This window comes from Hirundo rustica, chromosome 11 (genome assembly GCF_015227805.2).
Source record: "Hirundo rustica isolate bHirRus1 chromosome 11, bHirRus1.pri.v3, whole genome shotgun sequence".
Lineage (NCBI taxonomy): Eukaryota > Metazoa > Chordata > Aves > Passeriformes > Hirundinidae > Hirundo > Hirundo rustica.
This window is the reverse complement of record NC_053460.1, coordinates 12,056,103-12,083,159: the sequence shown is the minus strand read 5'-3', so window position 1 is coordinate 12,083,159 and position 27,057 is coordinate 12,056,103. Positions and strand designations below refer to the sequence as shown.

The 27,057-nt window shown below is 39.1% G+C and overlaps 1 protein-coding gene across 4 annotated transcripts; it reads left to right on the top strand.

Annotated features, from left to right (window-relative positions):
* The first annotated feature begins 487 nt into the window (after window positions 1-487).
* On the top strand, window positions 488-26,842 carry CYLD (CYLD lysine 63 deubiquitinase). Of its 4 annotated transcripts, none has more exons than XM_040075150.2 (17): window positions 488-584; window positions 4,651-5,311; window positions 6,503-6,805; window positions 7,689-7,794; window positions 8,837-8,932; window positions 10,212-10,328; window positions 11,828-12,207; window positions 13,621-13,786; window positions 14,603-14,744; window positions 15,233-15,355; window positions 16,641-16,732; window positions 17,827-17,893; window positions 19,351-19,483; window positions 19,889-19,997; window positions 20,414-20,532; window positions 21,128-21,344; window positions 22,798-26,842. In XM_040075150.2, exons 2-17 carry the CDS (start codon window positions 4,805-4,807, stop codon window positions 22,980-22,982), a joined length of 2,862 nt encoding a protein of 953 aa, XP_039931084.1. In that variant the 5' UTR covers window positions 488-584; window positions 4,651-4,804; the 3' UTR covers window positions 22,983-26,842. The 4 variants fall into 4 exon arrangements, with proteins under 4 accessions (XP_039931084.1, XP_058278035.1, XP_058278034.1 ...); XM_058422052.1 differs by lacking the exon at window positions 488-584 and adding an exon at window positions 829-1,006 and having other exon boundaries at window positions 6,503-6,670; XM_058422051.1 differs by lacking the exon at window positions 488-584 and adding an exon at window positions 829-1,006 and having other exon boundaries at window positions 11,831-12,207.
* Window positions 26,843-27,057: the final 215 nt, after the last annotated feature.

The window sequence follows — 27,057 nt, the reverse complement described above, 5'->3', positions numbered from 1 at the left end:
GGAGCGGAGCCCTCATGCCGCGGAGCCCTGAGGGAGCGCAGCCCCCGCGCGGGGCCGCGGAGCCCTGAGGGAGCGCAGCCCCCGCGCGGGGCCGCGGAGCCCTGAGGGAGCGCAGCCCCCGCGCGGGGCCGCGGCCGGGGCCGGGAGCGGGGCGGGACACCCGGAGCGCCGTGCCCGCCCCGCCGCTGGGGGCACGCGCGCGCCATCCAATCAGCGCCCCCGGAGTACAGAAGTCCCGCCCCCCGCCCTGTGCGACCAATCAGCACCCTCCAGGGGGCGTGTTCCGCCATCCGCCCCCTCCCCTGCGGCTCCTCCAAGCGCGATGCGCTGGAAAACCCCAGATCGGCTCGTAACTGGCGGCGCCTGCCGCCAATAGCGCTGCGCAGCGGCGGCGCCGGCGGGCTGTGATTGGCTGCGGGCGCGGCGGAGGGCCGAGGGGGCGGGCCTGCCGGGGCAGCAGGAGCGGGTGTGCGGGCGCTCGCTGCGCGGCCGTGGCGGCGATGGGGCAGCGGGGAGAGGGCCGGGCCGGTGCGTGAGGGACGGACCCGCGGGCGGGAGGCTCGGCCTGGGCCGGGCGGGAGGAGGTGAGGAGCCGGCAGGGCCGGGCGCGGCCGCGGGACGTCGCTCGGCGCCGTCAGGCAGGGGCGCGGCCGACTCGGCCGCCGGCTCAGGCCGCGCTCCCGCCGGTTCCGCGGGCGGTCGCCGCGGGCCGCCGCGGCCGCCCCTCCGGTGCTGGGGGAGCCGGGCCCAGCGGCGGGACCGAGCTGCGCCGGGGGTGGCGCTGGCTCCGCTCCTGGCGGGCCCTGCTGGGCCTTTCCGACACTTCAGCCTCAATCCCCGAGCAGCGCGTTGGCGACTCAAGAAGTGTTTCGGGACTTTCCTTCCCCGTCCTGCGCAGAGCCACCCGGGGAGGAGAGAAAATGCTCGGGTTTGGGGCGGGGGAGAGGATAATTATTCTCCAAAGCTGGCCCTTGCGGGTCGCACGGACGTGCCTTGCCATGAATCGGTCCGTGTGAGAACCCAGTGAATACAATATTCGGTATTATTTCGGAATCTGAGCACACGTATTTCATTTTTTGGGGAGGATTGGCCGCGGGGTGTCTGCAGAGCGGCCGTATTGGAAAATCTTGTAACGCTGGAGAATTCTGACCCTTGAGAATGTTTCCTGTTCTTCCTCTCACGGGGATTATTTGTATCAGATTTATAACGCCAAGCATAACTGCAGATACATTTTCTTTTAAGGATCATTTTATCGGTTTGAGCATCTTCCTATTACATGGTTTCAGCTGCTGTTTTGAGAAACAGCTTCTATTTCTCCAACTCGTGGCTTGTATCGCCGACATGAAAGTCTGTGTACATTGAGCTGCAATTAAATTTCCTTGCTCCTAGTTTTAACCTTCCCATGAAAATTGGATTTTGGCTATTGAAGAACAGAAATTTGCATCAATTAAATTATTATTGGTGTTAAAGTGTCAGTTTTTAAAAGAAACTGTACAGTTTATTTTAGCCTTTTCATTTTATACTCTGAATCAGAGCCACGGACATGTGTTCATCTGAAACCTGATAACTGGTTTAAACATCTTTATATGGTTCATCTAAGGCTCCTGAAGAGTTCTTGAATTTCAGAGCAAACTTATTCTGATGAGATGTCTCTGTAGTGATAACAGTGACTCACAACCGAGGAATAAAGGAAATTAGGGAAACTTTGAAGTTAGGTAGCTTACAGCCTACCCCTGACAATTTTTAAAAATGTTTTTTTTTCTGCTGAAGTACGTAGTGTTGCAGTCATAACTGTGTTTTGCCTGTTTCTCCCCAAAGTCTTTTAAGCATGAAGAAATTCAGGTAGTAGGTGGAATAGAAGGATGCAGCTGAACAGGCTCTGAGACTTAAATAGTCTGTCTTGGTGGTCAAGTACTCTTGGGTTTGCACAAGTGTTGTGGCTGCTGGTGTGTTGTGCAGTGCAGTGATGACTTTTTGGTAAGGATTAAGTTGCTTGGTTCCCAAGTTAATGATACAGTGGTCTAATAGTTTATTCTTGTTATAGTCTGATATGGCTATGCTGTTTGTTCAGCAGAGATTTTGCCTTGCTCACAGAATTCCATGGAAAATGGCTGTAAAAAATAATCCTAAAATCAGTGGTATATGTAAATGTATTTTTGATACCTTGCCAAAACTTAATGTCCTTTTAACAAGCTTTTCTGTACTCTTAAAAAAATAATTTATCACTTGTATTATTCTAAAAAAGGGTATTTGGCTTTTAAAGCTGTACATGGCACTGGTTGGAGATAAGTTTTTAAAGAAAGACATTTTTATATAGTGATGATGAACACTTTAATAAAGGAAAGCCTTTTGGTACTATAGCCAGTGGGTTTAGTAACATTTCTGTGGCTGACTAGGGCTTTGAAAGACTGACCACACACCACATAAAGTTATTACATAATCTAAATGCAGCTGTTGATGAGTTTTCACACTGAATCCTTTACTACTAGACATGTGAGGATTGTATTGTTGCATCAATGGACTTGCAAACAAGATATACTTATTAAAAATAGATATGATAAATCTTATTAAAAATTAAATTAATCTTTTTAAGCTGTGGAACAGAATTTCTCCTTTAATATATTATTTCCATGCATGCTTACTAAAATTAAAATTAATTATTTCTGTAAATGAAGTAGGAAAAATCAGGATCCCTATAATGTCAGAGATACTTGTTTGTAGGCTACTGGGGATTAAGAAACTTTGTGGAATGGCTCAAAAAATAAGGGAAAGTGAAGTGTGTTAGCTCTTGAAAAAACTTTAGTGTTCCTGAGAACATAAAATGGAGCTATGAAGAAAAGACAGGTTTGGTTTTTTTTTTCCCATTGAGTGAAAAAAAGTAAAGGGAGAGAACTAGTCAGAACTTGTATGAAACTCTTATTTTACATCTGAGTAGACTTACAAAAACTAATGGTATTTAATCATGTTTCCATGTGGGGCAGGAGGGGGTCTTGCTGTGTTCTTCATCAGTTTCCACATAAACTATTTCAATCCCATGATCACACCACTTTTTTGTTAATCATCAGCAAACATAAAAGCCCATTCATGTCTATCAAATGAAAGCGAGGAAAGATATTTTTTAGCTTGGAAACACATGGATGGTCTACCTGGCTCTCCTTCAGTGAGGTCTGGGACTGCCTGGATCCTGCCCCTCAGATGTTAGTTGTTAGCAGATGGAAGCACATTGAGCCACAGAACTCCTGTGAGTTGCTGCAGCAGCACTGTGGAAGTGTGGTGGTGATGCTGACAACCTCGTGTCACATCTGTGCACGTGAGGAGAGGTTCGGATGGGTGGTACAAGAGCCTCACCAAGGCAGCGTGGGAATGTGTGTGTTCCTAGGGTCTGAAAGATGAGACTTTGCCCAAATTTCAGGTTGTCTGTAGTTGCTGATTTTCTTTGGGGGAAAGAGTTTTGTTAAATACTCCGTTTAAAAAGGTGAGGAAAATAATTACAGGACTACTGTATTTCATTGCTTTCCAATAGCTTCTGAAACTGGGTTCAAACAGGATAGGGGAAATAGTAATAGATTTTTTGGTATTAGAATGCCATCAGAGAAAACTGTGGAGAAATAGGGTACCTAGGCACAAAGACAAAGATTATTTGCCTTTAGTTATAACTAGTCACTGAGGTTGTCCTTTAACTGAATGCAAAGTGTGGCATCACATATTTGGAACAGGAAAATTGACAGGACAATACATTCTGAACTTGTATACTACCCTTTGCTGTCATCTTTAGAAGATCAAATCCTGCTAAGGTACTGCAGATCTTTCTTCATGTATCCACTATGATCAAAACTATAGACACATATGCTCAAAGAAGTATTTTCAAATTGTTCTTTTTCACTTCATTGTGAGTTTTAGTTTTAAAGATGATGTTGAACTAAACTATTTGCGCCATGGTGTTTTAATAACTAAAAGTGGAGTATTTCTTTCTTTGTTGAAGTGAATTATCTTTCTAGAATAAGAGCCTCCATTTTTTTTTTCTGAGAATTGCGTGTTGCAATGCCAGCACGATTTGGTTTTCATATACTGTTTATTACTGGAACTGTCCATTTCTATTAAAGAAATGGCTGTTATAAGTTACTAAAATTCCCATTTTCTGCTGCTCTATTTTGTCAAGACAATTTTCTGCTTCACTAAATCAAAATGTTATGCAGGATGACAGATGCAGTATACTTTGTCAGAAGTAAGTAGTCACTAAACACGGGGAAAGTGCTTTATAGTGGAGAGTTTCATTAAAATATTGTTTGTAAACTAGAGCAGGTTGTTTATTTATGTTTGTTTGCACTTAGATTTTCTTTTTGCCTTCACTTATGTGTGTTTTCTTTGTTCTCTGCATTTCATTACATGTTTTCCACAACCTTTTTATCCCCAAGGAACTAAAGAAGGAAGTGAAATACAAGCAGTAAAGAGCAGAAATGGGTAAATGGGTCTTTCCATGATCAGCAGTACAGTGGCTGTTCTGGGACTGTGGTCACTGGTTTGCATTTTGCTGAACTCTGATCTGTATGAGGAATGAGTCTGGTCACAGATTTAAGTTGTTTTGTGTTTTACTTAAGACTAGCTGTACTTACCTAATTCAGTTTTGCCTTTTTTTTCTTTTTATTCTAGGCTTCCTGCTCTGAATGTGTTTCTTTGCAAAATGAATATTGCATTGTTTCACAAAGATTGGACCATCCAGTAGAATTTGGAAAGACCACTGCACATAAATCAAGAGATTATTTTTCTTGAAGACTTCTGTGCAGCTTTTAAAGTATTAATCACAATGAATTCAGGCTTATGGGGTCAAGAAAAAGCAAGTTCATCCTATTGGGAAGAGCGGATCTTTTATTTGCTTCTCCAAGAATGCAGTGTCATAGACAAGCAGACTCAAAAGCTCTTGAAAGTGCCCAAAGGTAGCATTGGGCAGTTTTTTCAAGACCGTTCTTCTGTGGCACACTCCAGAAATATTCCATGTAAAGGCAAGAAGCTGCAGATTGGATTAAAGATTCTGGAACAACCTCATGCAATCTTGTTTGTGGATGAGAAGGATGTGATAGAAATAAATGAAAAATTAGCTGAGTTGCTTCTGGCTATTACTAACTGTGAGGAAAGATACAGTTTGTTTAAAAGCAAGAGCAGGTTAACTAAAGGTGTCCAGATAGATATTGGCTCACCTGTTAGAGTACAGCTGAGATCAGGGGATGAGAAATATCCTGGAGTTGTTCGCTTCAAAGGACCCTTAATGCAAGAAAGGTCCCTAACAGGGATATACTTTGGAGTAGAGCTGCTGGTAAGTTACTTGCTAAGGGGTAGTATCAGATATACTTTATGAGGTGAGCTAAATACTTCTTCAGCAGTTCTTCAACAAAGAGAAAGTTGTAATAATTTTTACCCCTAAAATCCAATACTTTCAGTCTTCTCATAAATGCATTTGTGTGAGCATGCCATATCACATCAGCCTTGTAATCTTCACATCAAGTGAAGCTTGATGTGGTGCATGGGCTGGCAGAAAGACTTGAACATGCTCTGAGTCCTCTAGCCCAGAAAAATTTAATTCATAGAATCGTGGAATGGTTTGGCTTGGAAGAGCTTAATATTCTTAAATATCATCTAGTCCCAAACCCCTTTCTATGGGCAGGGACACCTTCCACTAGACCAGGTTCCCCAGAGCTCCATCCATCCTGGCCTTGAGCAGTGCCATGGATGGGGCATCCACAACTTCTCTGAGCAAAAATTAAATTGCTATCATGGTGAATATCTGACTCTCAGATTTCCGTTGAGTACTTTATTTTCCTGTGTCAAGATGCAGTCAGTAAATGCAGGGTTGGATTTTAGGGCTGTTGTTTTGGTATATCCCTAAAAGAAGTCCAATGGCAACTAGTCAAAATAGAGAATGTATCTGTTGTGTGCTCCTTGTGAGATATTTCTGCAAAATTAATGCCAGCCATAAGCTATTGAAGAATTAGAGAGTTCTCCTCTTGTTGTAGAAGTATATTTTTCAAAGTACTCTTTAAACTTTTCCTGAACTCTTTGTAATTCCCACTGAGAACCCCAGGGAATGTCAGGCCCAAGTATTTCTGAAAATAGTCTCACTTTATATGGCATATAAGTGGAATTTTTGAATGCTTAGCATTATGTCTAGTATGAAGTAGTCTTGTCTTGATATGGCAAAAATTCTATGATTGAAGTAAAATGTGCACCTGAAGAAAGCATGCTTCTTTGAGTATAAAGACTTCTGCCTGCAGCTACTCTCTAATCTAGTGACATCTTGCTCTTTATTCCCTCAAGATAGTTTGTATATTTGCCACAGATTTTGAGAACAGAATTCTCTCAATAATGATAGTGCATCAGGCAAATTCTTAGTGCAGTTTGTCAAAAACACTGGGATTATGTTACTGCTTTTTTAGTAGTCTGTTTTTCACAAGACATGATTTGGTTTTTTATTTTTGTTTTTCCTTCCTCTTCTTCCTCCGACACTTAGGAAGAAGGTCGTGGTCAGGGCTTTACTGATGGACAGTACCAAGGCAAGCAGCTTTTCAGATGTGATGAGGATTGTGGTGTTTTTGTTGCTTTGGACAAACTGGAGCTGGTGGAAGATGATGACAATGAACTGGAAAGTGACTATGCAGCTCCAGTTGACGCAATGCAGGTAGAACTTCCTCCTCTGGAGATCAACTCCAGGGTTTCTCTGAAGATAGGAGAGAGTATAGAGTATGGGACAGTTATATTCTGTGATGTCTTACCAGGAAACGAAAGTTTAGGATACGTTGTTGGAGTGGACATGGTAAGAAAATAACCTGACTTTAATAACTTCTGCATGTGTGTTAGCTAGTGAATGACATGCACGTAGAAGAAGAAACATTATCCACAAGCTACTTCAGCGGAGGCTGACGTAAAATGGGAAATAAACACTGTGTTCAAAGATGCCCTTGGTGGTAATTGTTTCTTGGCATCAGGTAAATGGTGTCGTATTTGATGCTAAACAGTTCAGGCAAAATACTCTGCTTACTCTGAGGAGCCTCCACTGAGCTACTTGCCTTGTTAGGTGTCAGTCTTGAAGTCATGGAGTCGAGTGTTCGTCTTGTGAGACTGGCTTTGTTCTGCCTGTTGAAAAAGTAGGCTGAATGTCTTTTTCTTTTGTTAGCCATTTTAAAAAGCTTTTTTTCATGTAACTTTTGTTTGACTTTGTTCTACCTTAAAAGTGTGAGCTTCAAGTACAAAAGTTGATCTTTCAAGAAAATGTGAAGCTTATCGTTAAAAATTATTTCTCACAACATGAATTTTTGAAAATGAACAGCTTTTAAATTATTTGGTAGTTCAAGATTGTTCTGATTTTGTAGTTTAGATGCTTCCATTTTCTTGGTTGCATTACCTGTTCCCTAAAATGCACTGGAATTGCTCTAGCTTGTTTATCAATAATGTTTTTTATTTTTTATCAAAAATGCTTGTTAAAGTAGGGGCTGTTTCTCAAGAGATGATGTTTTAAGCTTTTGTCTTTAAAGACTGCAAAGCTTGGCTATTCTAAATACAAAATTAGTTACTGGAAAAAGTAGATGTTGTCAAACATTTCATTTTCCTACTTTTTATATTCCTAAAGACATATGTATATACTCGGTATGATGCAAATCTTCTTTTGGGATACATGTAATGTGTTTTTCTATTTTTAGGATAATCCGATTGGAAACTGGGATGGAAGATATAACGGAATACAGCTGTGCAGTTTTGCAAGTGTTGAAAGTACACTTCTTTTGCATATCAACGATGTTATTCCAGGTATGCCCTGCTTTCTTAACCAGAAGGCAGACTTTGATAACATCTAGGACATCCTCCACCTCGGCACAGTTATATGATTAAAACAATACTGCAGAATTAATATCCGAAATACACTTGAATTATCATCTCTGTTATATTTCTCTTCAGTTTTGCCCTCCTTTGGGTTGCAGTCTCACTTGTAGAAAAGCTTTAATACTGAACAAAATTAATGTCAAAATGTATAGTATTTAGAATACTGTGCAGTGTGTAATATTCATGAATATGTGAGTGTCTGTAGTCAGAATCTTTGCTATGGACTATTTGGTTTACTTCAGGAATTCAAATACCTTGATCAGAAAGCTGTTCTTTCTATGCTTGAAAGGTGCTGACAGGATTAGGTGTGCATCCTGGGAATACATACTTGGAAATACCTGTCAAGACTCTGGAAAAATTCACTGCAGTAATTCACTGAAGAGTGTTAACTTGTACCAACTACAGTTCCCTTTTCTGAAGAAAGAAAAGTTTGTGTGAGACTTTTGTTTGGGCACTATCTCTAGGCAGGTTGTAATGAGTCTGTAATCTGTAATTGTTGCTCTCACACTTCAATATGACTGACTTTTCTTAAGTCTGTCTCCTCCTTGCTGGTTTAGTTGACATGCGTGTTTTTGTGCAAATTTTCTGCTCTTCTCTGGAGAAGATGACTTGGGGACTTCTCCATTTTTTTTCAAAAGAGCATTTATTGTAGATGTGTTGGTAGAAAAAAACCTTAAAATTTCTTGCATCTGTTTCCTATAATGGAAATAGATACGTACATTAAAGAATGTGAAGTCCCACTGTTTGATATGATCAAGAAGTCATGGCAGACTTTGCAGTAAGCAATTGCTGATGTGATAAAAGCAGATTGTATACATATAAAATGTTGTTTATGTGCCAAACAATGCCTTGTTCCACTCAGTGTTGAAGCCTGTGATGGCAGAGCTTTGTTCTGTTTTGAGGTGAGCTTTGTGTAACAGTGAAAAGCTAGAAAAGGGGAGCTAACACTCTCTTCATTACCATGTCTTAGAGACTGTGTCACAGGACAGGAGACCTCCCAAGCTTGCCTATACCTCAAGAAGTGGTGACAAAAGCTCATTCAACCATAGTAAGCCAAAGGCTATAGGTATGTATGGGAAGGGATTTTCTTTACTTAAGTAAGATTACAAAATTCTGTTGCTTGCCAAAAAGTATTGTCTTTTCTATCAGTTGATATATTATTTCAGTTATGTGTCAAGTTCACAGAATCATCAATGTTGGCCTTTAAGATCATCAAGTCCAATTATAGTTAAAAGTTAAATTTCTCTGAAACAAGGTATTAGTATGAATTTATTTAATCATTATAAAGATGGTGGACAGTTTAAGTTAAGATTGCTCAAACTGCCTTCACTTTCATGAAAAAGAAGTTGAGGTTTAGCAAAAATTCACGACCATATTACCTATTTGTCTAGTGTCACCAGGTGAGGGCTGCATTCTGTTTCTCTGGAAGTGTGGTGTGTGTTTATTGTTTTGTTTTGGTTTTTATTAAATATAGTTTGCTGTTATCTTCTTGCAGAACTAATAACTTCAAAATATTTTTAGCCCAGGAGCAGATCTACTTAATAGTGACTGTATTGATTTTGCTGTGATTCAAAACCAGAATTGAATTCCCAAAATATAAGCTTCCTTGACCCTTTTTTTGTTCAGCTCTGGAAACCCTCGTGGGGGAAGCAAAAAGCAAAACCAAACCAAACATAAAAAAACCCCAGAAACAACCCCCCACCCCCCCAAACCAACTAAAAAAAACCCAGAAAACCTGAAAGAGAAGCAAAGAAAGCAAAGAGAAGAAATTTATCTTCTTTTTTTTTTTTTAAAGCAGAAATCAAAATTCAGTGTCTTTTGATTTTACTATTGGCTACATTGGGTATTAAAATACTAAGGACAGTATATTCTATAAGTTGTCATTTTACCTGGCATTGGATGCTGCCAGAGATGATCTTTACTGTAGAAACTGTGGTTATATGTTGGCACAAGTTACAGTTGGAATTGGATCAGGAATTTATTTGCCCACGGTGAAATTTTAGTGCTTTAAAACCAAAACCTACCTTCTGTAACTGTATGGCAAATACCTTCTTATATCCAGAATTTATTGTTATGAAAAATTTGCTCTTGAGAGGTACTTTCTGCCATCTTTTCAGCTTGGTGACTTGAGATTTCTGCTCAGAGTGTATGTTGGTTTGGTGTAGATTTCTACCTTGTTGTAAGCTTAGAACTATATAAGCCTTGATGGGAGAGTTTGTTCCTTTGTGGAAAGGCAGTTGTGTCTTCCTGAAAGTGTAGTAACAACTTTATACTATGAAATAAGACTGTAGGTGACCTTTTGTAAATGGAGCCTAATATCTTCAATACAATATGTTGTTTTCCAGGATCTACCTCTGAATCTGGAAATAGAAGCAGATCTGAAGTCTTCTACACATTAAATGGCTCATCAGTAGACTCTCAGCCTCAAACAAAAACAAAATCCCCATGGTATATTGATGAAGGTAAAGAGGGAGGATTTTTTAAAATATATATTTATTTTAAAAACCCACAAAACAAAACTAGGGTGTATTATGTTCATCAAATAAGACAAGAATGAGATTAAATGTAAAATGGTTGGACTGTATGGTCATAGTGGAATACATACTGCATCATAAAAAGCATCTTGAAACCCCTGTGAAAATGTACTCTTGTCTTGGTATGACCTGTGGTTTTATTCTGCACGCAGGAGATTATGTTCTTGGCAACTCATGTGCAGCTCTGTGGGAATGCACGTGTCTCACAGGCAAAATAAACGCTGAGGCTGGGATGGAAGGCATGAAGTATTCCTTGTAGCCAAATATACACAGTAATTGTATTTTGCCTGTCTTTGTAGCTGTGTTACAGATCCAAAGGAACTGTAATATTCTGCCATGCCAGCTAATCGGTCTGGAAGTGGGAGCAGGGAAATTATCTAAGTATATGTGGGGTTTTTCTATGTTTTTAAACAGTTATTTCTGTAAAAATCTCTCATGCTTTTTAAAAGTATGAGTGCACATACTTGAAGGAGATCAATATATTTTGATTTGCTTCCAGACCTATTTTTTTTTCCTGGTAAACTTTAGAAAAGTGTGGCTAACTGGCTTAATGACTGAAGGGGTAAATTCAGAACTGTTAAGTTACACCAGAAACCTGTAGCAGCAGTAGCCCCTGAATTACTTGCACCACAAAAGAGAATGGGTTAAAATTGTTCTTGTTTCTGTAACAGATGTCTTTTTTTGCCCCACATTTTTAAGACATTAACTTCATTTAATGAAACAGCATGGGGAGTGTAGGTGAAGATGAAGATGCTTTTGTTCTGTGAATACCAATTGTGTATTAGAGACCCTTCCAGCTCAGGGTATTCTGTGACTGTGTAGAGACATGAGAGAAGACAGAGGGTGCTTGTGCTGTTCCATGTAGTTGTTATCGCTTTTGTCAGGCACTGCATTGCTCATGACATATTTAAGTCCTTTATTCTTTATAGACACTGATAGATTCCCTGTATTAGAACCAAAGTATGTTGTGATAGTGAAATAAGCACTTTTCCATTTTCATACCTGCAAGCAATTATTTGTGTCTTTATAAGCTGTGAACCAAATAATTTCCTCAGTCACAATGACCAATGAGCTCTTTCTAGTTTTGACCCCTACAGTCATAATCCTTGGGGCTGTTAACTCATGTTCAAAGAAAAAGCCTCATGTGATGATGAAAAAAAGATGTCAATCTAAACCTTCCTGTAGTTTCTAACATCTCCTTTCTGTGCTGTTCATTTCGGTTGCTTGTGGTAAAAGTGGTGTCTGCTCAGTCCATTCTGTGTCTCCAGTGTTGCCAAGTGACAAAAGTCTTCCTAAACGTCCCCACTGTTAGTGCTTCCCACCTGTTACATCAGATGTTGCTGGTTTGAGAGCCAAGTCTTTCCTTTTTTAATTCAGGGAGATAAAAATCCCAACACTTACTAACATCTTGGTTTTGATTTTAACAGCAGCTGAAGACCCTTCAAAGTCACTTACTGATTCATCTCCTGGATTTGGGCATTCTTCACCACCACTGCAGCCACCTTTAACAAACTCTGTGTCTACAGAAAACAGATTTCACTCGCTCCCCTTTAGCCTGACAAAAACAACTAGTACTAATGGTACTATTGGACACAGTCCTCTCTCTTTATCTGTTCAGTCCGTCATGGGTGATGTGAATACCACAGCTACCCAGGAGAGTCCATCAACAGCAAGCCCCATTGGAAACTCACATGGTCTTGAAGCAGGTTCCTTGGCTGAAGTTAAAGAAAATCCTCCTTTCTATGGAGTAATCCGCTGGATTGGCCAGCCTCCTGGAGTAAACGAAGTATTAGCAGGACTGGAACTGGTAAATATAAATTCTAGTTCACATTAATGTTAGTTACTAGTTTTGTTTCTCAGGGCTCGTGCCTGTATATGCTGCAAAAGCAGCCAGTCTGGGGAATTTGCCCAAACAGGTTACCAAGTAATCTTAGAGCTAAATTCTTTGATGAGCTCTGACTTTTGTGGCTGCCCTACACCTTTCCCTGTTAGTAGGCTCTGAGATGTGTTTGTATCACAATGGGCAAAGGAATTTGTAGGACTGATCACTCCCTTGCTTTAAAGGCATGTCCTTTGCTTACGTTTTGGAAATAGATTGTAATTGAAAAATAAAATTTAAAGGTCCTTTCAGTGGAAATTTATATAAAATTCTCTGTCTGTAATAGTCTTTGTTAAATACAACTTTTTGTTTGTCGTTTGCATATCAGCAAACAGGCAGAGTGATGACTGTCAGAGCCATAAGACTGGTTTTGATAATTGACAGTAGTGATATTGTTGATTTGACAGCCATGTGCTTGATGTGTTTCTGTGGGCCCTTTGTGAAAAAAACCCCTAACTGCCTCAAACATGAATTGCTGTTGGGTACTGACATTCCCCCTGTGGCAGCTGCCACCAAGGTTGTGATGGGGTATCAGTTAAATTAATGTGTATGTAATTAGGGAGACGGAGTTCTTTATTTTGGGGTAATGTCCAATAAAATATTACATAAAGCAGTGTAAAATTACGTAAACCACAAACAAAGTATGTGAGAATGTGACTGGAATTGCCGCTGTTACAAAGAAGTCTGGCTCCTTGTAGGTGTTTTGGGTGAAGCTGAAGCCAAAGCTTGCCACAGGCATTCTGAGCCTGCTCCTTAGGGTATCATGCATTGACCTGGGTGCCGCTCGTGCATTTCTGCATTATCCTAGCTGTTGTTAGTAAGCAGGCAACGTACCTTAAATCCTGTTCTCAAAGATAACAGCTTGTTGTTGTTCACTCCTAGTTCGTGTTGTCTCTCCTTGATGTACATTTTGTTTGTTTTGAAGCAGGTGTTTTTCTTGTGCAGCCAAATCACGCTGAAATTGTTCATGCTGCCCTATGCTCAATGGTTTTAATTAAGTGGTAAAAAACGCTCTTTCTAACTACACAAGGAATCTGGACCAGGTTAAATTCACAGTCTTTCCTCCTACCTCCCCCACGCTGCTTCTGATGGAATTTTTTGTTTTATCTTGGATGGAGTGAAAGTTTAAGCATGAAGAAAGAAACATGCAAGTCTTAATTTTCTCAATAAGTCCAGTTAAACAACACCTCAGTTGAGGCTTTGGATACTAAATTGCAGAAACAGCGTGTATCATGCTTCACGGTAGCAGAAAGGGTGACTTGTGGGTAGATACTGTATCAAATGTCTTACTGCAGAATTGTAAAAATAAGAAAAATGGTGAATTCTCACTTGAATTTTTAGGAAGATGAATGTGCAGGCTGTACAGATGGAACATTTAAAGGAACTCGATACTTCACGTGTGCTCCAAAGAAAGCTCTTTTTGTTAAACTCAAAAGCTGCAGGCCAGATTCCAGGTTTGCCTCACTCCAGCCCGTTTCCAACCAGATCGAGCGCTGCAACTCTCTAGGTACTGACCTTCTGCTTATTTCTTGTTTATCAGCTGGGAACTGGCCAGGGCTTTAGTTTTATTCATTCCTGCCATTCTTTGTATTGAGCACTTGGAAATCTGTACAGCTATTACTTAATTGAGATTAATGAGTAGCACATCAGTCTGTACAGAATACAGTGATTCTTGCATTATTCTTTTTTGCTTCAAAACAAGACAATGTTCATATATTTAAAGAAATGTCATAAAATTATGGGGATTTTTTATGCTGTACACTTTTTACTTTAGAAGTTGTAAAACAATCTTGCTGAAAATGGTATTTGCAACTCTAGCGTTGTATGATTGCATTAAAAGAAATAAAAGCAGTTATATTTCTATAATCTATAACATCAAGTTATTTTATTCTCTAAATATTAGCAAAGAAAGCATGTATTTTTATGATGGAAGTTAGTGGTGAAAAACTTCTTTTTCTCCCTAACTTCAAGTATTTTAGGTTTCTTGGGTCACGTTGTATTGTCTGGGACAACAGCAAAGAAAAGTGCCTGATAGTTGTAAGATAGTGTGAACAGGGCATTTGTAATGAAAAGAGAACTTTGTTCCTACTGGATAAAATTAATTCAGTGCTGCAGGCTTTCTGAAGCACTGTAGTGTGGAATGTAAGGCCTTGTTCACACTCTTTGGAAGATTGTGAGTCTCAGCTATAATATAATGTTACTCTAGTCCAGAGAAGGAATGCTTACGCTAAGGCAGCAACTTAGCTATAAAACATTAATAGGAAAATCTCAAGGGGGATAAAATTTGAGGCTTTAAAGTGTCTTTTGAAAAAAAAAATTTCAGCCTTTGGAGGTTACTTAAGTGAAGTGGTAGAAGAAAACACTCCTCCAAAAATGGAAAAAGAAGGTTTAGAGACAATGATTGGAAAGAAGAAAGGTATCCAGGGTCATTACAACTCCTGTTACTTAGACTCCACCTTATTCTGGTAAGTTCATCATTTGTATGGTGGCATCCCATGCTAGAAGTGCAGAACGTGTGATCTTTGCCTGAGTCTGTGTGTGTTCCTGTGCAGCCCCCAGTGTCCTGTGCTGCAGTCCCTGCGCTCTCCCAGAGCGAGCAGTGAGGTGCTGCTCGTGTCCAAACTCGACTGGCCCTTGTGGATCTGCTTGTTTAGACTGAGGGAGGCCCTGGCTTATAAATGGTTGAAGGAGAAGGAGAACACAGGCCAGGGGGTGGAGGGAGGGAAATGCCTCTTACAGCTTCTCTGCAGAGTCCTGCCTGGGCAACTGGTTCTGTACTTTGCTGTGGAATGGGTGGACTTTGCTATTTAGTGCAGCTGTGTCCCCTGTCCATAACTGACTTTTTGAGTTTGTTTAGTTCTTTAATTTCTTCTGTGGCTTTGCTTGGTTTGTCTTATGTTGCTCAGGCATCTGAATGGTCAAAACAGCCTTCCTTTTCCTTTTTTCTTTGTAGCCTGTTTTCTTTTAGCTCTGTTTTGGACACTGTGCTACTCAGACCTAAAGAAATGAATGATGTAGAGTATTACAGTGAGACTCAGGAGCTCCTGCGGACAGAGATTGTGAATCCTCTGAGAATGTAAGTAAAGACAAGAGCTGGTCTCTAGTCTAACATGAATTAGAGAGATTCTGTAGTGTTTGCATTTCTACTGCAAATATGAAGTTTGACTATCTGGTGCTACTCAGTGTATTTTTTTTTTTTTTTTTTTTTTAGTATTTTTACTTTTTCTTCATGGGAAATTTAGTCAGTGATAACTGGAAAGAGTTATTAATTGGTGATAAATATTTTCACTGCTTTCTTACTTGCAAATGGATCAGCACAAAGCTATTGTAAAATTCGTACAAGTATATTCATACTTGATAAATACATGTTTGTCCACAGCATTCATCTTTACATGCTTTTAATGCTGTTGTACTTGACTAGAAAATTATTTGGCTTATCTTATATGGAGTTTCACAATTTGATAGATTCAGCAGGACTTTAGAAGTTTCATTATATTTTACATATGGGATGCAAGTGGTCAAAATGTTTTTATTAAAATAACTTAATATGACCTTTATAGGTCATATTAAGCACAGTGAGCAAAGGTGGTGCAACAAAAATCTCCATGAAAAGTTATTGTTCTTAAGCTTAATTTTTTTCAAAGATGTGACTAATACAGTTGTAGTTCCAAAATTCTGTGAGCTGTCACTGAACAATTTCTGACAAAGTTCATATTTTGATAAATAAAAATGTTGGCTCCTGAAGCCTTGTTCTTGTCAGGTAGTGTGTACTTTGCCTGGTTGTTCCAGGTTCTGTGGAATGGGTAGGACAGCAGGATACACACTGAGTGGCAGAAATCTCAGGTGCTTGACGTGGCTGAATGTCTTACTGTCTTTTTACCATGCTTAAAACTTTAGGGGAAAAGATTAATGCTCAAAGCCTCAGCTTCTTAGGTCAGCAGTACAGCTCTGTGTCTTTTTCTCAAATATTGAAATATTTTTTTGTTAACAACTCCCACAGTGCTGTTACTTTGTGACATTCTGAAATGATGTATTAAGCGGTGCAAATTAGAGTGAAAACAAATCAAAAGTAATTGAGTGACAAATCCAAAACCAGTTATCCTGGTAAGTTGATGATTAAAAATGCTCTTAAGGGTTGTAAAAGAACATCAAGCACTGCATTAAATTTATACTGCATTAAAAAAACCTGGGAGTCAGATTAAGTATGAGAAATCAGTATGTAGTTTTGAAGAAATACTGTATGCACTTAAAGAAGGATTGGAGAACCTGTATTTCAGTATTTAAGTGGTTAGTTTGGGCTTTTTTACTTCTCTGACTTGATCACAAACTAGCTAATAGCTTATTAAACCCATTTATCTTAGATATGGATATGTATGCGCTACAAAAATAATGAAACTGAGGAAAATACTTGAAAAAGTTGAGGCTGCATCAGGATTCACTTCAGAGGAAAAAGGTAACGGGGGAGGTTTGCTTTTCTTTGAGACTTACAAGAATCTAATATGAAGGAATTGAGGAACCTTGCTACATAATTATACCAGAACAAAACACTCCAGTATTTTTCTGTGCCAGTAGTGTCTCCAGCAGACATCTGAGTGACCACTGGCTGCTAGCAAAGGCTTTTCCTCTTCCTCAGGTATGTTAGGAGCCCTAGGTGAACAATTTCTGCAGTCTCCTACTGCCTGGATTTCTTTTAGTGCCTTCCTAGAACACCCTTTTAGCAGTTAGTGGAGCAGACTGATAAGGCTGGGGTGTTTGTCCTCTTTCAAATTGTCCCTTTGATCCCTGAGGAATAAACTTTTGCACTTCAACATTTTATTGTTACAATGGTTATGTAGTATTGTAAGAAATAAAACGTTCAAATCGTGTTAGAAAAACCAGTTCCCAACTTTTTGATCTTCTGCTGCATATGTTGATTAATTAGCATTGTATTGTATAACTGTTCTGCTTTTATTCAAGAGAATACTACTGTCTTTACATACTGAATGCTGGAAGCAGTATTTACTGCAGTTAGTGGCAGGGAGAGAAATACACCAGCAAGCTGTGGTGGAGGGGAACAGCCCTCTGGGAAGCTGCTGTTGCTGCATTCTTGGTTAGAGAACTCGGTCTCTAGTTCAGATGAACTTGGAGGTATTGTGTAGGTTTTGTGTTACTGTCACTGCTACTCACTGGCTCTCTGCAGATTCACTTTTTCCTTTTGAAAGCTTTTATTTCTCCTGGAAAAGTTGTGTGGTGCCAAATGATTCCTCTGAAATACAGAGCATCTTTTTAAACTTAACTGGAAAGCTTTGTTACCCTGTTGAGCCTTGTACCTTTTATTAGGGGCATTTAACACTGAAAGAGTAAATAGAGGTTTGTCATGAAAATATTCACAGTTCATTCATTCATATTCATAAGATCATAAGATTATGATCTTATTGTGGCAATAAAGCTGTGAAAATTAATTGTTACTTTTTTAATGAAAATTTTGAGAGCCTTCACTTTCAATGAGTCTTGAACAAGGTATCTGGTTTTGCATGCTAACAAAACTTTTTTCTCTCCTCCCTGCAGATCCAGAAGAATTTTTGAATATTTTATTTCACCATATTCTAAGAGTTGAGCCACTGTTGAAAATAAGGTGAATCTTATTTCTTTGGTCTTCAAGGGTTTTGTCGTGTCTGTGCTAAACACAGAACAAAACTTATTTTCCACCATTCAGCTTTTAGCAGCAGAGTTTGTGTTTGTTCTGCACGTACCTGAACTCCTCAAGAGCATTTCAGAAGTCTCCTTTCTTCTTGGTAGTGGTAACACTGAGCATCATGCTTTTAGAATCCTCTCAACACCTGAATACTCTACAGAGCAACATTGGCTTAAATGCTGTCTGGGATGGGAGGAGGTTACAGTTTATAGCAAATTTCATGAAACTTCCTAGGAACTTTTGATGCTGAGATGAAACAGCTCCTACTTAATGGTTTTCTTTTGCTGTTAGAGGCTAGTTAGTCTTGTATGTTTTATCTCTGTTGTAGCAAAACCCATTTCTTCAACCTGAGCACCATCTCTTATATCCTTTCTTTTGTACTTTCAGAGGCGGTTAAATTGGTCATCTCCTCCCAAATATATCAGAGTTATGTTTGTTTAACAGAAACACTATCTGAAAAGATTGGTACTTGATACTTGACTGTGTTTTGAACATTTGACCTCAAAACATACTTAAATCGATAGCTTAACCCTGTGCTCCTCACCCTATCCATACAAGATGTGTTGTGGTTTTCTGGTGCTTGCTTTTTGAAGGGGATAATTGGTTTGTGGTAGGGATGTGTGTGTTTAGTGGAAAGGGCTTCCCCCCCCCCCCCCTTTTTTTTGTTTGTTTGTTTGTTTTTGTGAGGATGAAGAGGTTTCTCCAGGCTATTTCCTATGGCTTGCATTGGCAGTTTACGTGGTAATCTGCCTCAGAGTTTGCCTAGGTGCGGAAGGAGGCTTAACAATTGGAGCTGGACAACCTTGAATTTGGATTATCCTTTTGGAGAGTTCTCTGCTTAACTATAGGGCAAATCTAGCAACATTAGCCATCTGTGTGAGACTTCTACTGCAGGAAGCAGTGTAAATATCGCCCTGATTTAGAGGAAATGTTTCATTAAACCCATCATAGTGAGGATAATTATTGTTGTTTCATTTGATATTTTATTACTGAAACTCCTAATTGTCTCTCCGATGAAAGCTGCTTTATTGTCTTGGGAGTTTTTGGTGCAGATGCTTAGGAAGTATTTCTCAGTTGGTAGTTCAGCCATTCATAGGCATATGTTTTTAAAACATGCTCTGAAACTCACACTTATTTTGTTTCTTTAAATTCTTCTATAATCAGTTCAAACTTAGTACTTGGCACTTTGTTGTTGGGGGCAGGGGGTTGTGTTTTGTCAGGCTTTGTTGTTTGTTTGGATTTTTCCTAAAGCACAATGTATTTCAATGCAGAGATATGTAGATGTTATTTTCTTAGAAAGATACAGTCATTATTACAGTAGAGCTTCAGAATCACTTTTCTTTTTTGTTGTTGTTTGTTGTTGTGTTTTTGTTTTTGTTTTTTAAATCTGTTTATAGATCACCAGGTCAGAAAGTACAAGACTGTTACTTCTATCAAATTTTTATGGACAAAAATGAGAAAGTTGGAGTCCCAACAATTCAGCAATTACTAGAGTGGTCATTCATCAACAGCAACTTGAAATTTGCAGAGGTTGGTGACAACCGTTGCCTTGTTAGAAGTGATCATTCCTTAATATCTGTCCATTCAGCAATGGGAAAAAAAGTAGGATTTAGTGAAAAAACATGCAGATATGTTGGAAATGGGAATATTGTGTCAGTGATCCAGGATGCCTACATAACAAAACCATTTGAAGGTTCACCTAATGACATGTATTCTTTGGCTGAACAGCTCAAAATAGTTTAGGTAAAGAAATCCTAAACAAAGACTTAGCTGCTGCCATTGAGTTATTTTAGGGACTAATACTTTGAGATACCTCAGTCAGTGGGCTGTGAGTTTAAAAAACACGAGTATATTTATAGCATTAGAAGAATGTCTACAAGGTAGGATAATTATTTATCTCAAGTTCATTACATTATATTCTGGCATTTTACCTAGGCACCCTCTTGCCTGATTATCCAGATGCCCCGGTTTGGAAAAGACTTCAAAATGTTCAATAAAATTTTTCCATCCTTGGAATTAAATATAACAGACTTACTTGAAGACAGTAAGTACATAACATTGCATTCTATAATGAAAGAGAGTTGCTGAGAGTGACTAACACAGTGAAAGTATTCCTCATGTTTCTGGTGTTGACAGCTATAGGAGCTAAGCTGACTGTACCACTATGATGAGAGAGCTAACATGATTTAAAAGCCTGTTTTTGCTTGTTCATGTATTTGATTTTTATCATCTTGTCTTGCCACTTATCCATGTAAATGTTTTTCTCTTAATCCACATTGCACCAAAGAGAAGTTAAATAGAGTGGTCCATTTCTCTTTGATTAGCAATCTCATTTTAACTTTTTTTTAATGTAGTGTCATTCTCCATTTAAAGTAATAGTTCTCCTTCATTTTCATATTCCTTTTCTTAAAAAACAAAGCCTCCCCAGCCTGGAGACTAATACCTTTGTTGCCAATGCAGCTCCCAGGCAGTGCCGTATCTGCAGAGGGCTCGCTATGTACGAGTGCAGGGAGTGTTATGAAGACACTGATATTTCTGCTGGCAAAATCAAGCAGTTCTGCAAAACGTGCAATACACAAGTAAGTGCTTGTCGTTGTTATTCACGTGGGTTTCACGCAAATGGTTAATGCTGTGATAATTGAAAGAAAGGCTGAAGAGCATAGTGAAGATTCTTCACCACCCACCAAGTAAAGCATCTCTTTTGGTGACAGACCAGGAACTCCTGCAATGTGTTTGTCAGCCTGGCAGCTGCCAAATCCAGGACTGGACACAATGGAGAAGTAGTAACCATGTGTTTTAAATCCTAATTTTATGTTCATGCTACCTTGTTAGAGTTGATAAATTCATGACAGAAATGCTGTGTTTTGCTGTTTGGCAGTTGCATGAAGATGTCAGCTATGGCTTATTTTCAAATCTGAGCATAGTAGAAAATTGTTGCATTAAACCTGACCTCCCTTGTAACCTTAGATTTGAATTTTCTGAGCGATATTGAGCTACACTGGTGGGGAAAAAATAGAAGAAACGTTTAGTCAGCTGCTGTTATTGCAGTTCCTTCTCTAACGCCATTAATCTTCTGTTCAGCAGTAATGTTCTTTTTAGCTTTGTCTGCCACTGAAACAAATAATCTTACGGAGTGGTTTTTTTTTCTTTTCTGAAATATCACTTCAACTGTAGGTTCATCTTCATCCCAAGAGGCAGAGTCATAAATTCAATCCATTGTCACTTCCTAAGGATCTGCCCGACTGGGACTGGCGGCACGGCTGCGTGCCCTCGCAGAAGATGGAGCTGTTTGCAGTGCTGTGCATCGAGACCAGCCACTACGTGGCCTTTGTCAAGTACGGCAGGGACGACTCCGCCTGGCTCTTCTTCGACAGCATGGCCGATCGGGATGGTAACCTCTCCTTCGCTCTCTTCTCTTTCTCATTTTCATCTATGGAGTTTAGATGTCAGGGACTGTTTCCTAAAGTTTTGGGCATATTAGTGTCATTCAGCTTGATGTACTTGATGTTGGGGTGCTGATCTTGACTCGGCCTTACCTTAGCACATTGATTTCATGGCAACTGCTGATTTGCATATTCTGAATTTCACCTTCATTCGATAGCTTAGTAATTAGATGGTGCAGAAGTAACTGCAGAAGTTTCCTAGCAGGGCTCCTTATGCATTTTTCTATGCTTTGCAAATTTGGCAAAGACAATTAATTTTAAATAATCAGCTGTGGGAATGTACGTTCACTTTATATTTAAGTTGATGTACATGATTATCAGCATACAAATATTTTTATTACTTTTTCTTAAATGACTTACAGTAGCTGTCTTTAGAATAAAGGGAATAGTCACACATTACAACATCTCTGCTATTCCTTTGAATCCCTTTAGAGTTATCAGCTGAAAATTGTTACCCTCTAATAATACAAATGTCAGTAAAACAAATGTTTTCTTAGATACTGCTTTTTAAATAGACCCTGTTTAAATACTCTCAATTCTGGTGCCTAAGAGAAACAGTAATAGATGAAGTGTCAGACACATAGTAACAATTTTTGCATGACGTTTTGTTGATCCCCTCTGTTACAGTGTGAGTTAGCAGGGAGAGAAGAATCTTGCCTCCTTTTGAAAATGAAACTAGCTAGAAACAGAAGTAGTCACTTTCTTATAACAATCAGAACACAATCAAGCTTCATTTCAGAGTGCCTGAAATATGTATGACTGATGTTTATAAGGAATAACTTTATTTCAGGAATTTAGATCACATGAGATGCTGGAAATATTTCCTGATGATCTTAGGAGGTTTTTAGTATTGCAAATATTTCTCTTCAGCTTTTCTTCCTTCATAAGGAAGCTAAAAATCTCTGCTGGGAGCAGCAAGATGTCCATACTTGTGTTGTTTGAATTTGCTCATTTTTATGTGGACAATGGTCAGGGGCAAACCTTAGTCTTGCAAGTCAGGTACAGACATGGTTTTTTAATTCATCAGCTGTTGCCAGTTGTCATGTTATTAACAAATTCAGTGCATGTGAGGTGGTTTATGTATTCAGGTCATTCTCCTAAAGTCACACAACATTTTTAGTGTTAATGAAAACCCAAAGCTCTCCCTGGTTTTGTGTGTGGTTTGTTGATAAACAATACAAGATTGGTAAACAATACAACTCTAATTCTAATTGGGATTTCTTGAACAATACACTTCTCATAGGTGTTTACCCTGCAGCAGTCCAGTGTGGCATATTTAAGTTTTTTAGAAAGTGTTTTCAAGAACTGGTGATGCTGTCATAGTAAAAGTACATTATGAAGAGCAAATACATGTAGATGCTCTCCTAATTTGTTTCTCCTTCTTTCCTTATGGTTTAAAAGGAGGTCAGAATGGCTTTAACATTCCACAAGTTACCCCATGTCCAGAAGTTGGTGAATACCTGAAGATGTCTCTAGAAGAATTACACTCACTGGATTCCAGGAAAATTCAGGGTTGTGCACGAAGACTGCTTTGTGATGCTTACATGTGTATGTATCAAAGTCCAACAATGAGTTTATACAAATGAACCAGGATCCCTGCAGAACTGAAGAGACAGTAAGGAGTTACCCACTCTTGGGTTTGCTGCAGTCTTGGGTAGTTCAATGCAACCGTTGCTGGCAATGGAAGAAGTTGACAATGACATCAGGAGGATTTACTGTTCCAAAAACTACATACGGAGTTCTGTCACTGAAGTATTTAAGCATTTTGCACTCTAGGAAGTGTGCTTGTGTGTGTTTGTTTTATAAACAAAGTTAAGTTACTAAAACTTAAAAGCTTTAAGTGCATTGATGATACACAGGCTTTTTTGAAATGTCAAAGGTGAAATTTTATCTGAGAAATCTCCTTAGTCCATTGGGAATGTAAGGATACAGTGTTCTAGCTCAGTGCATTTCTGTGGACAGGGCTGAAGATCTCATGTGTTTCTCTACACCCACCCCATCTCTTCACTGTAGATCTTTTTAGCACCATAGATTCTCTCTCAAAGAGAGAATAACTTCAGCTTGAGTAAGATAAATTTTAGACTGCTCATTGCATTTTATTTTCTCTTATGTACTACATTATTTTCAGTTTCAAAAATTAGCATTCGTTTAAAAATCTGAATCCCTGTCTTGCAAATATCAAGCCCACAGACTTGCTGTGTTGCTAACTTGCAACTTTTGGAAGGGAAAGAGAGGAAGAGAAGAGGGTATTAAGAGAAATCGTATTTGCTAAAATATAAAATTAGCAATGAAAGTTAACAGATGTCTTTTTCTAAGTGTCTATTTTTAAAGAAACAAAGCAGTCTGGAACAGAACAGCAACTGTACACAAATGAGTCCAGCACAAAACAATAAAATCATGGATTGCCTCAGGGAATGTTACTGAAGTGAATTCTAGTCCTTGGTAAACAAAACTGACTTTTCTACAGTACATTAAGCTACTGCCTGGGAATATGTTATACATCTGACTCTTCATTTCAGGATCAGTAATATTAAAAAGAGACTATTAAAAATCTCTGCCTGGAAAGATGAAACTATAAATAAGGGTAGATCAGAGTTTTACTATATACCAAGTACCTGATGAAAACTAACTTGAGAAGCTGCAAAATCTGTGTTAACGTAAAGTACTATACCTTAAAGTCTGTTGGTTTCTCTTTGCAATGAAATACTGTTGTTTTAGTTGCCTTTTAGCTACTTCTGTCTACACTGACTAGCAAACATGCAACTATATATATACAGTAACATCTGGTCGTACAAATTGCATCTATATGAACTGTACATTTTCAAGTCTTAAGCTGTTTTATATGGAAACTTCCTTTTTGGGATCAAGTCTATAGAAGCGAAGAGATAACAAAATGTAACAGAGGAAAAACCTCATTGAAAAAGCCACTGTTCTAAAGGCAATGGAGACTGATCCCTTATTGTAGAAAGTGTGGTTACTTTGTTTTTCTTGGAAAACCTAGAATCTTTCTTTGGGACACACTACCGTAGAGCAGTAGTAGAGAGATGTTTGAAAACAGCTTGAAGGACAAATCTGTGTGAAGTGGGGGATGCTGAGGGGGTTGATTTGTTCCATTAGCCTTTGCAGGAAGTGTGCTCTAATCTTTCACTCTCAAGAGCAACAAGGTTATTAGAAGTGTAACCCTTACTTTTGCCTGAAGAGTCTCCTGGCTTTCATGTTCCCTTGCCTTATTTGTCTAGTCTGTGCTCCTTGGCAAAACTCTTTTGTTCCAGTACAAAGCTCTTGACCTCTTTCTCTCCTGAAAAAATTCAGTGAGGTTTTAGGTGATGGATTCTGTAACCAGGCCCATTGTGTCCCAACCTGGAAGGAGGTCCAAGCAGTGACCCCTTTGAACAAGGAGCAAACACGGGCCCAAGCACAAACCTGCACCCAGGAGACCAGTCTGAATGTCTGGATTCTTTCTCTTCCCTAGCCCTAGATTTATTTGTGACTTTCCCAGTGCATTAATTTAATGTCTTCCACTGGTGTCATCTTTCCAATCCCCCCCCCAGCCTTGTTACATGTAGTTACCTCTTCCTGCCTGAGCTTGGAGAGCAGCCTTGGACCTGCTGTGGCCAGAGGAGAGAATTGCAATTGGCAGCCATATTAAAGTTTCCTAGGTGAATAATCTTGTAGCAAAATATCTACTTTTCTGTACAGCTGGAAAGCATCCAGCTTTTCAGGATACATACTCGATTAGCAGAAGTGAATTAATACAGATGAGTGTAAATGAACTTGGCTTCCTGCCTCCAAGCTTCTGGCCTGTCAATGGAAAAGAAGTGTGGACTCTTCCTGTGGGACACGTAGGGAACACTCTTTACTGTGCACACTTCTTGGTGACTGTGTTTGGATTGGCAGGCAGTGCTTTACAGCCTGCCTTTTGTACTATAGATTATTGCAAAATGGTAAATAGTTTTGCAAGCACTGTATGATTACATGGTTAGTTTGTTGTTTACCACTTAAGGGGGCAGAGATGTCTTCTATAGCATGCAAAAAAATTAGTTTTGGCAGTCAAGGAGTCTTTTAATCTAAAATGTATTGCTGTGTGCTGTACTGCACTGCATTGGAGGTGATCTGGCAATGTAAATGAAATGTTACAGAAATAACCCCAATTTTATTTCCTTTCTCAGATATGAGTATACAAACAGAAAAGTGATTTCACTGTGAAAGGAAACTTGTAAAATAACTTATATGCAACAGTAAAAAAAAGTGGGGTTTTCTGTTGTTTTTTTTAGCCTTCAGCATATATTTACAGGGGATTTGAATAAGCTATTTTGAAGATTGCATTCTAAGCATCTACTGCTGTTAACTGTAATGCCCAAAGATTCCAGTGACTAAGCACCCAGCATTTATGTTATTTAATGCATTTGAAAACCTCCCAATCAATTATTTTCTCTTTTTTAATATAGTGAATGTCCCTCCAAATTAATAGCACTTAGATAATTCTTCATGGTTTGGCTCATAAGTACTGCTAACAATGGCCTTAACCTGTGAGTAGTAAAATACACGGACAACATGGTTCCTATCAGCCTGTAAAAATGTAAAGTTTTGTAGGACATAAACTTTTGTAACTGAGGGAAAACACCTCAGCCCATACAACTTGCCTGCTCTGCTAAATATTTCTTGAACTAGGGGTTCAAAATGGAACAAATCACTGTGCCACTAAATTCTTGCTTAATTTGAACGTCAAGGGTAAAGAGGAGAGGTGTTAACCAAAGGTGATGCCTTACAGATTTACTCAAGTAAACAAAATCCTTCAATAAAACCCCAAGCAACTCACTGTAAGTTACATCAGAAGGCTTGTTGTTGGGTGGGAGAGATAATTTGAGGAAAAAATACAAAAATATCTGTTCAGTAGAGGTCTCTCTAATTTCTGATACTGATTCTGTGCTCTTGAAAATTGTAGTACTGTGTTGTACTGAGCAACCTGTGAGATTCCCATTTTAAGCAAGTACTGTGTGTAACAAGAATTGCTCTTGATCATAAATGGTTCATTTCAATGCACTTATTTTTCTCGTGCACTTTATACTCCACTGAGTAGCTGAGTGTAGTCACCATGATCCCTGACAATTGCCTGTTCCATACAATAGCAAGGCACCACCGTGCTGCACACCAGCCTGGTGTGGTTTCTCAGCTGAGCTGGTGGAAAAAGCAGCTTGAAAGCTCTGTGTATTTTTACCACTGTAACAAAGCATGTTTTTATCTGTTCTTGATGTTTTGCTAAATAAACATCCCATGTTTTGTGCACAAATAGTCTCTTAAGCTTACAAGGCTGTCTCCAAGAAGGCATAAGGGAAACAAACCATTGGATCAGGTTGCCCTCAACTAGCCTTAATTTATTTTTTTTTTTTCCAATGGTAGGGCTGAATGAGCTGCTGCTGGAAAGGAATGTATTATGTGTTCTTTCTGTATTAATTAAAAATATTATTCTTATGGTTCTACTTGTTTCTTTGGGGCTTGGAAATGTGGGAGTGTCATGAGAAAGGGTGAACGAGCTTGATTTGTGTACTTACAGGAGGCTTTATGTTTTAACATTTCTTTTACTCCTTCGACATTTCTAGGAAACTTAGGAATTGTTGTACTGTACAAAATCAAGTCTAAGAATACTTGTGTCTTACCAAT

What these genes read in the sequence shown, in the direction of transcription:
- CYLD (XM_040075150.2), top strand. Translation starts at nt 4,805, where the DNA reads ATGAATTCAGGCTTATGGGGTCAAGAAAAAGCAAGTTCATCCTATTGG. An exon ending in TATCAACGATGTTATTCCAG is followed by an intron (nt 7,795 to 8,836) that starts GTATGCCCTGCT and finishes ACCATGTCTTAG; the next exon opens with AGACTGTGTCACAGGACAGG. An exon ending in CCCATGGTATATTGATGAAG is followed by an intron (nt 10,329 to 11,827) that starts GTAAAGAGGGAG and finishes TGATTTTAACAG; the next exon opens with CAGCTGAAGACCCTTCAAAG.